This window comes from Bos taurus, chromosome 21, assembly GCF_002263795.3.
Source record: "Bos taurus isolate L1 Dominette 01449 registration number 42190680 breed Hereford chromosome 21, ARS-UCD2.0, whole genome shotgun sequence".
NCBI lineage: Eukaryota > Metazoa > Chordata > Mammalia > Artiodactyla > Bovidae > Bos > Bos taurus.
In genome coordinates, this window is record NC_037348.1 from 6,533,180 (window position 1) to 6,545,179 (window position 12,000).

Below are 12,000 nucleotides of genomic sequence, written 5' to 3' on the forward strand. Positions count from 1 at the left end.
CCTGGATGGCAAGATTCAAAACTACAGGGGTACCAGTTCTCTCCAAAGTAATCAGTACGATTCTGAACTAAAAGGTTGTTGTTATTGTTCAGTCACTAAGCCATGTCTGACTCTTTGCGATTCTGTCCTCAGAGGAGACAAAGACTCCTCTGTCCTCCACTGTCTCCCGGAGTTTGCTCAAATGCATGTCCATTGAGTTGATGACACTATCTAACCATCTTATCCTCTGCCACTCCCTTTGCCTTTTGCCTTCAATCTTTCTCAGCATCCGGGTCTTTTTCAGTGAGTCGGCTCTTTGCATCAGGGGGCCAAAGTATGGGAGCTTCAGGTTCAGCAACAGTCCTTCCAGTGAATATTTAGGGTTGGTTTCCTTTAAGATTGACTGGTTTGATCTCCTTGCTGTCCAAGGGATTCTCAAAAGTCTTCTACCACAGTTTAAAAGCATCTATTTTTCAGCACTCAGCTTTCTTTATGGTCCAACTCTCACATCTACTGGAAAAGCCATAGCTTTAACTTTGCATACCTTTATTAGCGAAGTGATGTCTCTGCTTTTTAATACACTGCCTAGGTTTGTCACAGCTTTCCTTCCAAGGAACAAGCATCTTTTAATTTCATGGCTGCAGTCACCATCTGTAGTGATTTTGGAGCCTCCACCCAATAAAATGTATCACTGCTTCTACTATTTCCCCTTCTATTTGCCATGAAGTAATGGGACTAGATGCCATGATCTTAGCTTTTTGAATGTTGAGTTTCAAACCAGCTTTTTCACTCTCCTCTTTCACCTTCATCAAGAGGCTCTTTAGTTCCCCTTCACTTTCTGCCATTGTAGTGGCAGTGTAGTATCACCTGCATATCTGAGTTTGTTGGTAAATCTCCCAGAAATCTTGATTCCAGTTTGTACACTTAACATGTCAGCAAATTTGGAAAACTCAGCAGTGGCCACGGGACTGGAAAAGGTAAGTTTTCATTCCAATCCCAATGGAGGGCAATGCCAAAGAATGGCCAAACTGCTGTACAGTTGCACTCATTTCACTTGCTAGCAAATAGATTCCAGGAATTCGATCTGATAGACACAGTGCCAGAAGAACTATTGGTGTAGGTTTGCAACACTGCATAGGAGGCAGTAACTAAAACTATCCCCAAGAAAAAGATGCAACAAAGCAAAATGATTATCTGAGGAGGCCTCACAAATAGCTGGGCAAAGAAGAGAAGTGAAAGGCAAAGGAGAAAAGGAACGATATACCCATCTGAATGCAGAGTTCTAAAGAATACCCAAGAGAAATAAGAAAGCCTTCTTAAGTGAACATTGCAAAGAAATAGAGGAAAATAATAGAATGGGAAAGACTAGAGATCTCTTCAAGAAAATTAGAGACACCAAGGGAACATTTCATGCAAATTTATTCATACAGTAAAGGATAAGAAATGGTATGGACCTAACAGAGGCAGAAGATATTAAGAAGAGGTGGCAAGAATGCACAGAATAACTATACAAAAAAGGTTTTAATGACCCAGATAACCACGATGGTGTGGTCACTCACCTAAAGCAGACATTCTGGAATGTGAAGTCAAATGGGCCTTAGGAAGCTTTACTACAAACAAAGCTAGTGGAGGTGATGGAATTCCAGCTGAGCTATTTCAAATCCTAGAAGATGATGCTGTTAAAGTGTTGTACTTAAAATGCCAGCAAATTTGGAAAACTCAGCAGTGGCCACAGAACTAGAAAAGGTTAGCTTTTGTTTCAATCCCAAAGAAGGGCAATGGCAAAGAATGCTCAAACTGCTGCACAATTACTCTCATTTCACATTCTAGCAAGGTAATGCTCAAAATTCTCCAAGCTAGGCTTCAGCAGTACGTGAACTGAGAAATCACAGGTGTTCAAGCTGGATTTAGAAAAGGCAGAGGAACCAGAAATAAATTGCCAACACCTGTTGGATCACAGCAAAAGCAAGGGCGTTCCAGAAAAACATCTACGTCTGCTTCATCGACTATTCTAAAGCCTTTGTGTGAATCACAACAGACTGTGGAAAATTCTCAGAGAGATGTGAATACCAGACCATCTTACCTGCCTCCTGAGAAACCTGTAAGAAGCAACAGTTAGAACTGGACATGGAACCAGGGTCTGGTTCAAAATTGGAAAAGGAGTACATCAAGGCTGTATATTTTCACCCTGCTTATTTAATTTCTATACAGAGTACATCATGCAAAATGCCGGGCTGGATGAAGCACAAGCTGGAATCAAGATTGATGGGAGAATTATCAATAATCTCACTACCCTAATGGCAAAAAGCAACGAGGAACTAAAGCACCTCTTGATGAAGGTGAAAGAGGAGAGTGAAGTAGCTGGCTTAAAATTCAACATTGAAAAACTAAGATCATGGCATCCAATCCCATCACTTCATGGCAAATAGATGGGGAAAAAATGAAAGCAGTGACAGAACTTTATTTTCTTGGGCTCCAAAATCACCTAGGACGGTAACTGCAGCCATGAAATTCAAGGACACTTGCTCCTTGGAAGAAAAGCTTTGACAAACCTAGACAGTGTATTAAAAAGTGGAGACATCACTTTGCCAACAAAGGTCCATATAGTCAAAGCTATGGCTTTTCTAGCAGTCATGTATGGATTTAAGAGTTGGACCATAAAGGAGGCTGAGTGCTAAAGACTGATTCTTTCCAACTGTGGTGTTAGAGAAGACTCCCAAGAGTCCCTTGAACAGCAAGGAAATCAAACTAGTCAATCTTAAAGGAAATCAACCCTGATTGATTGGCAAGACTGTTGCTGAAACTGAAGCTCCGATATTTTGGCCACCTGATGCAAAGAGGCGACTCACTGGAAAAGACCCTGACGTTGGGGAAAATTGAGGGCAGGTAGATAAGGGGGCAACAGAAGATGAGATGGTTGGATGGCATCACTGACTCAATGGACATGAATTTGAGCAAACTCCAGGAAATAGTGGAGGACAGGGAAGCCTGGTGTGCTGCATTCCATGGGGTTGTAAGAGTCGAACACAACTGAGCAAATGAACAGCAACATATGCTTGAAACTGTGCTCAAAAAGCCTTCAAGCTAGGCTTTAGCAGTACATGAACTGAGAAATTCCAGATGTACAAGCTGGATTTCAAAGAAGAACCAGAGATCAAATCGCCAACGTTTGTTGGGTCGTGGAGAAAGCGATGGAGTTCCAGAAAAACATTCTCTGCTTCATTGACTCCAGTGAAGTCTTTGACTGTGTGGATCACAGCAGACTGTGGAAAATTCTTAAAGAGATGGAGGTACCAGACCACTTTACCCGTCTCCTGAGAAACCTGTATTCGGGGCAAGAAACAGCAGTTAGAACCGGGCATGGAACCACTGACTACTTCAAAATTGGGAAAGGAGTACAACAGGCTGTATATCGTCACCCTGCTTATTCAATTTCTATGCAGATTATATCATGCAAGATGCCAGGCTGGATGAATCCCAAACTGAAAGGACTTCTTATGAAACATGATAAGCCAAAATCATATGGAAGAGTAAAGTTCTCCAAAAAGACTAAAGAAAGGAGAGAAGGAGAACTGACTTATTTCTTATGCCTTGGTAGAGGCTTTTTTTCCTTTATACTCTACAGCTTTTTCATCTGAATCAGTATTATCCCCTCTGAAACAGTCACTCACCTTAGGAGGCTATATCCTTATTTTGTCAATGTAGCCATCATTCTAAACTTCTTTGGAATTTCTACCTGGAAATAGCTTCAGACACCCCCTCCACACGTCTATAGACTATTTTCCCAGGTCAGAAACCAATTTGGCTGTATGGATTTTTTTTGGTAAAATTTGCAAATGTCATTTGACTTCAAGTCTATGATCATAAAGTGACATCACAGACGTTTGCATTCATTGGCTCCGGATGGGCTGCTGGAATGCTCTGAGCAGTGGAGGTGTCCGGGTAGAGGCCAGGATCCCCCTGAGGAGGTGCTGCTGGTTTGTTTGTGTGTTCATGCTGGGGGCCCTCCCCTCATGCCAATGAGGCCGCGGGAGAAGGGGCGTCAAGGGTAGCCTGTGCTCTGTGTGCTGGTAGGCTGCTGTGTCGACCTCGGCACTCGTGTGCCTATGCCATTGCACAGCTATTAATTGAGCCCTGCCATGGGCCCAGCCTGCTCTGGGAACCAGTGGAGCAGAGGAGGATGCGACCGTCTCACTGTGTCCCGACCACGTTTGTCTAGGGGCTGGTGAGCCAGTAGGAGCTGTCTGGGCCAAGACAGCTTCTTGCTGAGAGGACCCAGCCACAGCCCTGGGGCCTGTGTCCCTCAGGTCTTCACCAGTGCCGGCTGCTGGATGCACTGGTAGCTGAGCAGAAGTGTGGCCCGCTGCTGGGAGACGAGGAACAGGGGCTATGCCACAGGCCATCGCCAGCGGCCTCTTCCTCTGAAGGCAGCGCGTGCTGTGGACCGTGATTGTCCCCCCTGGCCATCTGGATGGGGTGACCACCTGCCAAGAACAGTTGGGCTGCTCTGACTTCTGTGAAGCCTCTCTGTCCAGGGGTCCCATTCTCTGAGTTCCTGGGCTGCACTGGCCAGAGCAGGCGGTTCTGTTCAGTTAGCTTGTTGCAGAAGAGAAATGGAATTTAAAAGCATAGGATCAGGAGGATACTGTTCTGTTGGCCATGAGCCTCCCTTCCCTTGTCTGTGGCCTCTCTCACCTCCCCCCTTAACTCAGAGCTCTCTGAGGGCACCTGAGCTTGCAGCTTGGGTGCAGCCAGCTTTCCGTCACTCGGCATGTGCTTAGAAGCAGCAAGACCCTCCTGTCTTACAGAGCCCACTACTCGCCAGGCTCTTTGGTGTCTGCTGGCCCATATAACCCTCATCTCCATTTCTTCAGAATGTAAACCCCATGGAAGCAGGGACCTAGCCCATGTCAGCCCCTGGCACAGTGTCTGGTCATAGCATTTAAGCCATATTTGTTGAATAATGAATGAATGACATTAACTACCATGAGCCCTATTCAGTCATAAACCAGGAAGCAGAGGCTCGGAGGGGTAACACTGCTCTCTCGAGGCAGAGCTGAAATTTTCACCCAGGTCAGTCTGACACCAAGCCAGGCCCTTTCAAATACAGCACTCCACTTCTATGTGAGAAGGAGGGGTTTCATACCATCCTCTTTGACTATTTATGTACTTTCATCAAAACTATTAGAAAATCAGAGCATGTGTGTAGATGTTGAAGTAGAATCAGGGGGCAGGCATGTGGGGACAAAAGGAGGTTGAACAGGGGAAGCCTCAGCCGTGAGAGGTGTGGTGTCTGCTGTTGTTCACGGGGCCCAGAGTGGTGGTTTTGAGATTAACCTGGCGTGTGACCTCAAGTAGATGACTCCAGTTGTGTAGCTCCGAAAGGTGCTCATCAAGAAGGAGGGAAATGACATGGTTACTCCTTTCCCTTTTCTATCCGGAGGCTGTAGAGACATAGCAGTGATGTGAATTGAAAGTGCTCGGGTAAATAATAGCCCTGTGTCGCTGCATATTGTGCAGAGTTAGGCTCTGAAATAAGGATGAAAGGTGAAAATAGTTCATCAGAATTATCTTTGATAACCACTTTGGAAGCGCCACGTCAGACACCAGACCCAGCCTCTCTTAAGTTCATCACCCCCGTCTCCCCAGCACTATTGGAAGTGACAGCTGTTTCTCTGAGCATTAAACAAAATTTGAACTTCATGTATCAAGACGCCACAGCTTGTGCCCTTGTTGGGTGAAAAATTTGTTTCGTGAAGCATCAGAGTCACCCTCAGAGTGATGCTGTGCTCACAGAGAGAGGCCTCCAGACCCTGAGAGAAGGGCAGATGGCCAGCTTTCTTCTGTCCTCCCAAGGGTGCATGGTCACATGCGTGCATGCACTTGTATGCATGCTCATTAACCCAAGGAGGGGATAGAATCGCCTGTGCTTTGTTTTCTTTTTCTTTCTCTTTTCCTGTCTTTCATCCCAGTTACTTGAAATAGAAGTTTAAAGCCCCCTTGAAATCCATCTTGTGTGTTTCAGTGTATGTATATGTTTATACACTCACACATGCAAGTCCTAGGCAAGACTACTTTGAGGGAAAGCCAGGTGTGACTCTGACATCAAAAATCTGATCAAATTTTGACCTGACATCAAAATCTCATCCATGTAAACCCAAGAACATGAGTGCTTTTTTGATTTCAGTCCTCTGGTTAGCTAAGAGAGATACGTTCTATATACTATGATGTTCCTTATCCATTTTCACCTACTATGCTGTTACCCATTTTAGCAAAATGCACTTAATGTCAACACTATTTTGGTTATTCTTTATCCATTAGTGATTCAAAACTCCATGGTGTTTTGGGGTTATTTGTATCCCGGGGACCTAGGGTGGAGGCCATAGGTCTACTCTGGTAGTTGCAGTGTTCCTAAGTCCCTGCAAGTTGATGAGTTCAGTTTCCTATATAAAATAAAAACAACTTCTCTGAGGTGAGAGAATATGGATGCTGTGTTCCCTATAAATGGGGTTATTGATGATCATGACAATCAACCCTATTGTTCAACCTGTTTAAATGAGTGCAGCCTGGTACCCCTGGTGACTTAATCCTTGAAGGTAAAGTTTCTGAGTAGCTATAGGTTGAGGGTAGTCTGGTTCTTGGCAAACAGGTAGTGGTAGTAAAGAATTTCCCTTCTAGAGTAATGTTGGAGGTGTTTATTATTATTTTATTAATCAACAGTAATGATCTCCTGGAAACTGCTGTGGGCCTTTCCTGTTAATTCAAAGTCAGTAAACATTTATTGAAAAGGGACTGCCAGGCAGTGTTCCCCGGGGGCAGTTGAAGCAAGACTCAAGCCAGCCTCAACCCCTTCCCTGGAGAGACTGCCCTCATGGGAGACTTTCTGGGGTCTTTTATTCCACCTGAGCATTTATTTCACAAACCCAGCCAAGAGTACTATAAAGGGAGGCAGCCCAGGTCACAAACCTGACATCAAAACACCCAAGCATCCAAGGGACAGGCTCTAAACCAGGTAAAACAGAAGTTTCCACAGTGGCAGGGGTACCAGCCCCAGAACACCTAGTATCTGCCGCGCCTTCCAGGATTTCAGTGAAGCTAGCAAGGGGGGTGCATTGCCTTTCAGAATTCCCGCATGGTATATATTGGATGGAGAAGGCAATGGCACCCCACTGCAGTACTCTTGCCTGGAAAATCCCATGGACGGAGGAGCCTGGAAGGCTGCAGTCCATGGGGTCGCTGAGGGTTGGACATGACTGAGCAACTTCACTTTCACTTTTCACTTTCATGCATTGGAGAAGGAAATGCCAACCCACTCCAGTGTTCTTGCCTGGAGAATCCCAGGGACGAGGGAGCCTGGTGGGCTGCCGTCTATGGGGTCGCACAGAGTCGGACACAACTGAAGTGACTTAGCAGCATATATTGGATTTCCTGAAGCAGATTTGGAAACACCATGTTCTTTGGTCTTAAGATAAAGTCTACTCAAGGCCATGACGTCATTGTGTTTGATAAATGTGTACCACATGTGACATGAGACCCGTCTGTGTCCTTAATCTCAGTCACTTAGGGTTAAACTTGCTTTAACTTTGTGCTTAATGCTACATGTTCTGTTAAATATAATGTTACCACAGACATCAACCTAAAATAACATGAAATTTCTTCAGTCAAGTGATCTTTAATTTAAACTAAAAATAGCCTAAACTGTAGTTTATGTAGACCTCAAATATCAAAACTCCTACCTAAATGCAAGTTCCTCAGTTTGTGAGGCTCTTAGTTAGCATTTGAACATTTTAAACCAGATCCACCACCATCTGTATTCGAGACAAGCTCCAGAAACCCGAGAACGGCACTCCTCACTGATCCTGCTGACTAGAACATTCTTTAGGGAAGTCCCTCTGGGGGCTGGCAGCACGAACCATGAACACAACGCCCTGTGGGCATACGGGTGTCAAGGGCACAGTCAGCTTTTCTGAGCACTTTGGTGGACAGTTTTGTCTCCAGAGAGACCAGGCTCTCTGGCCAGCTGAGTCTGGCATATGGGCGAAAGAACCTCTTTGATTTTACAAGCAGCTTGACCACGGGGAAAAAAGTTGGAAGTAAGTCACAAGTGAAACATTCCTCCATACGTGGCGAAGCCATCCTGCCAGGGCTTGGCTGTCCTCCGACTGTAGTTTCCCAAACAGCAAGGAGCATCTGGGGGCCGCTCAGGACGTCCCAGTTGGGATGTGGGAGGGGGGTTAGGATTCCAGGTTGAGTCCCCCTGGGATTGGATTCTCCCGGGGGGCAATGACACAGTTTGACCTGCTCCACGTTCTGTGCTCACGCTTTGTCCTTAATGATGAAGTTGGGAGCCACTTTTTTCATGAGACCTTGTATTTATGTAACCTCTACACCAGCGCTCCCTGGAAGCCATCGACATGTTCAGATCTACCCATTTGAAAGTCCTATCATTCATTTTATTTATAGATATCATATCAAACCCTAAATCAAATTTAAGGTGACTTAATATCTTTTGCCAGAGAAGGCAATGGCACCCCACTTCAATACTCTTGCCTGGAAAATCCCATGGACGGAGGAGCCTGGTAGGCTGCAGTCCATGGGGTCGCTAGAGTCGGACGCGACTGAGTGACTTCATTTTCACTTTTCACTTTCATGCACTGGAGAATGAAATGGCAGCCCACTCCAGTGTTCTTGCCTGGAGAATCCCAGGGATGGGGAAGCCTGGTGGGCTGCCGTCTATCGGGTCGCACAGAGTCGGACACAACTGAAGCGACTTAGCAGCAGCAGCAGCAATATCTTTTACAGTCAGTTCCTATCTTTCCTGAAACAAAGAGATGGATATATGTGTGTGTCTGTGTAGATAAAGGTATGAAAAGTGAAGTGAAAGTTGCTCAGTCGTGTCCGACTCTTTGCGACCCCATGGACTATACAGTCCATGGAATTCTCCAGGCCCGAATACTGGCATGGGTAGTCTTTCCCTTCTCCAGGGGATCTTCCCAACCCGGGGATTGAACCCAGGTCTCCTGCATTGCAGGTTGATTCTTTATCAGCTGAGCCACAGATAACAAGCAGGAAAAAAAAAGTAAAAACCTGAGTAATACCATTGAAAAATTATTCTTATTGGTCAGATGTATCTGATAATTTCTAGGCTCTCTACTTAACCCTAATTGGATGGATTCCTGGCATCTAGGCAGGAAAACAGGATTGCGTCTATCCAGAGATGATTTTCATTGTTCTGTTGAGCAGGCCACTGCCCTAGACCAGCACAGCTACTGTGGATGTGGATCCTCCAATTTTTTGATGTTTTCTCCTGCATCAAATAGTTAATCCACTTGATAAATATTTATTGAGTACTTGCTCTGTGTCAGTCGTGAGTGGACAGGCTGGGATAGAAAGCTGTGCTGAGGGCACCTGGTGGGGTGGAAGAGCCCATGGGAAATCCCAGGAGTGGGCATTTTTCAGGGAGAGGTTTGGCAGGAGAGGCCTGGACCGAGGTGAAGGGGGAGCCAACATGTAGGCGACACCGCAGAAACCTTCCTGTCTGACAGGATAGCAGGGTAGTGGTTGGTCAGCTGAGCCATTAACTGAAAAACTGGGTCAAGAGGGGAAATGCAAAGAAATGGTACTTAGGTTCTTAAACATTTGGCCCTTTTGTTTTGACTTAAGTAATGAAAACATTCATTTTGTCACCAATTTTGTGGTGGGGGCGAAAGCCTTTTCTCTGAGAGAAGCTGACTGGGCTTCCCATCACCTTCCTCACAGAAACCACAACTATAGTGTGATGAGCTTGAGTTCAGTGTCTTTTTTTTCTTTTTGTAGATTCAGCAGACCTTGAAAGACCCTTGTGAAACAGTCTAAGGGTAGATTTTTATGATTTTTTTCCTCAACTTCTACCGTTGTCTTGCCCACACACACCCAACTTGGCAGCAGCCTAGTTTAGCTTCGAGCTAAATTGCTTTTCATGAAAACTTTACTTTTATGCTCATATTACACTGGTTAACATAACATGTAACCACATGTATTGATTGAAATAACAAGTATTACTATTATAAATAGGCTTGAGTATAAATTCAGTTCACCTTTGGTATGCACACCCTCAGCTATAGGAACGGGCCCGCTGGGTGACCAGAGGGGGCCCTGCTCACCTGGAGCAGGAGCTCGGGTGCCAGGCCCTGTTGTTCCAGGGATGGGAGCTGAGTCAGCTTCCCAGTTTCATGGGGGGTTGACCAAGGTAGCCTTTCTGTACAGGAGCACCAAGTGGTCCTGGAGTGTGCGGAGTGAGAACGCAGAGGAACTGGGGAAAGATAGTCGGAGGTGCGTGAGGAGAGCTGGGAGAAATAAGGCCGCGGAGGCACGTTTAGAACCTCTCGGCACAGTCGTCTCTGGGTCCATCTCATCTCCCAGGCTGATTTGATGGCTTATTGTGCCCTGCTGTATCTTCTCTTTCTAGGTCGTTTGTGGCACTTGAGAAACCTCTCTTAAATATGTTTGAAGGAATGCACATGTGTGTGTTTCCCACGGGGCTGTTGACAAAGAGTGAGCAACCCTTATGCACGGTGAATCTCTGCCCTGGAGGTCACGGGTCAGCAGACGGTGGGCCATCTGGTCACGGGTGTTCTGTTTCTCGGCTTCCCCTTACCGGCAGCCTGTTTGTGAACTGAGATCATTGTTCCACTTACAGTTAGCCTCCCTCATCTACATCAGCATCCTGTTGTCTTCCAGGTACAACTGGGTGGGAAGGAGATAGGCATGATCTTGGTGGACCCAGGTATAGTGATATGAACCAGAAGCCGTGAGTGTTCATGAGTTTTCATAAGCCAGAGTCTTGGCTAGCACCAGCCCTTAGCTTAGCGACTTCTCTGCAGGCAGTGAGATACTGAAGCATTACGCTGGGATATGTTAGTGTGGAAAAGCAAGTCTAACCATCAGAAGAACTGTAATATTGCATTTAATATAAATGGCTCACTCATTTATTATTCATTTGTTAGGTGAATGCTGTTGGTTACATGGTTGATTAGTTTCCGCTCACTGAGTGAGTGAGTCATCACCCTCACTCTTTTCTTTAAGCTCGTGACTCGCGGTCTGCTCTGAGAATGGCAGGGAAGCAGGCATCTCCTGTGCTACTGTGTGTGATTAAGCTGTGATCTAGGTGGGCACAGGGTGCTGGCATCCGGGCCAGGAGATGAGAAGCCTGTAATGAGCGCCCTCTCCCCCTCTCCCTCGGGCAGCTTGGGGATGAACCACGACGATGACCACTCCTCCTGCGCCGGCAGGTCCCACATCATGTCGGGAGAGTGGGTGAAAGGCCGGAGCCCCAGCGACCTCTCCTGGTCCTCCTGCAGTCGAGATGACCTCGAGAACTTCCTCAAGTAAGTCCTCAAATCGTTCGGTACCATCAGTACAGTAGAAAGTGCTACAATACTTCCTAAAGCACAATAGTTGGGGTATCAGCCAATAGGAGCTGAAGTGAAGTAAGTGAAGTAAGAAGTGAATCTCTTACAGTTCAGCTGGAGAGACTTCCTTCCAGGTGTGCATCTGGTATGACGTTGGCCACCCTGCTGGTGATCACAAAGTTTATCAACGGAAATGTCAATGCAGTGACCATATCTTGGCAAGGTTTCATTTCACTTCTCTTCATTATTTTGACCATGAGTGGGCACCACCCTAGTGGCACCCGTGGCTGCTGTAGAACTGGGTGCTTCCCCAAAGCTTAGGCTGCTTCCCTGGGTGGAAGTCCATTTCCTGGGAGGAGGGCTTGCTTACCTTCCTCACATGTGAGGCTAGAATGGGTTTATCTCATAGCCACTTTCTTTCCAGAATGTGTCTGCCTTACTCCGTTACAGATTTCAGTGGAAGAATTAGCTATCTGATGTCAGACCTTTGTCAAATAGAGTCTGTACTCAAGTACTATGTGCATCCCTTAGTGTCAGGACCTCAGGACTGAACTTACAGGCTTGACAGGCAGACCCCGATTGCTTCACCACTTAACTGCATCATCTGTACCCCCCACAGAGACAGAAGGGG

The 12,000-nt window shown here is 46.1% G+C and overlaps 1 protein-coding gene across 3 annotated transcripts in view; it reads left to right on the forward strand.

The window, feature by feature from the left end:
* The window catches only part of ADAMTS17 (ADAM metallopeptidase with thrombospondin type 1 motif 17), a 410,186-nt gene that overhangs the window by 201,444 nt on the left and 196,742 nt on the right, over positions 1-12,000 (forward strand). For 2 of the 3 annotated variants that reach the window (XM_024982261.2, XM_024982262.2), the window contains exon 9: positions 11,205-11,345. In XM_024982261.2, coding sequence (XP_024838029.1) covers positions 11,205-11,345 — 141 coding nt within the window. The remainder of the gene's footprint in view (positions 1-11,204; positions 11,346-12,000) is intronic. The other variant, XM_024982263.2, reaches the window with a different exon arrangement.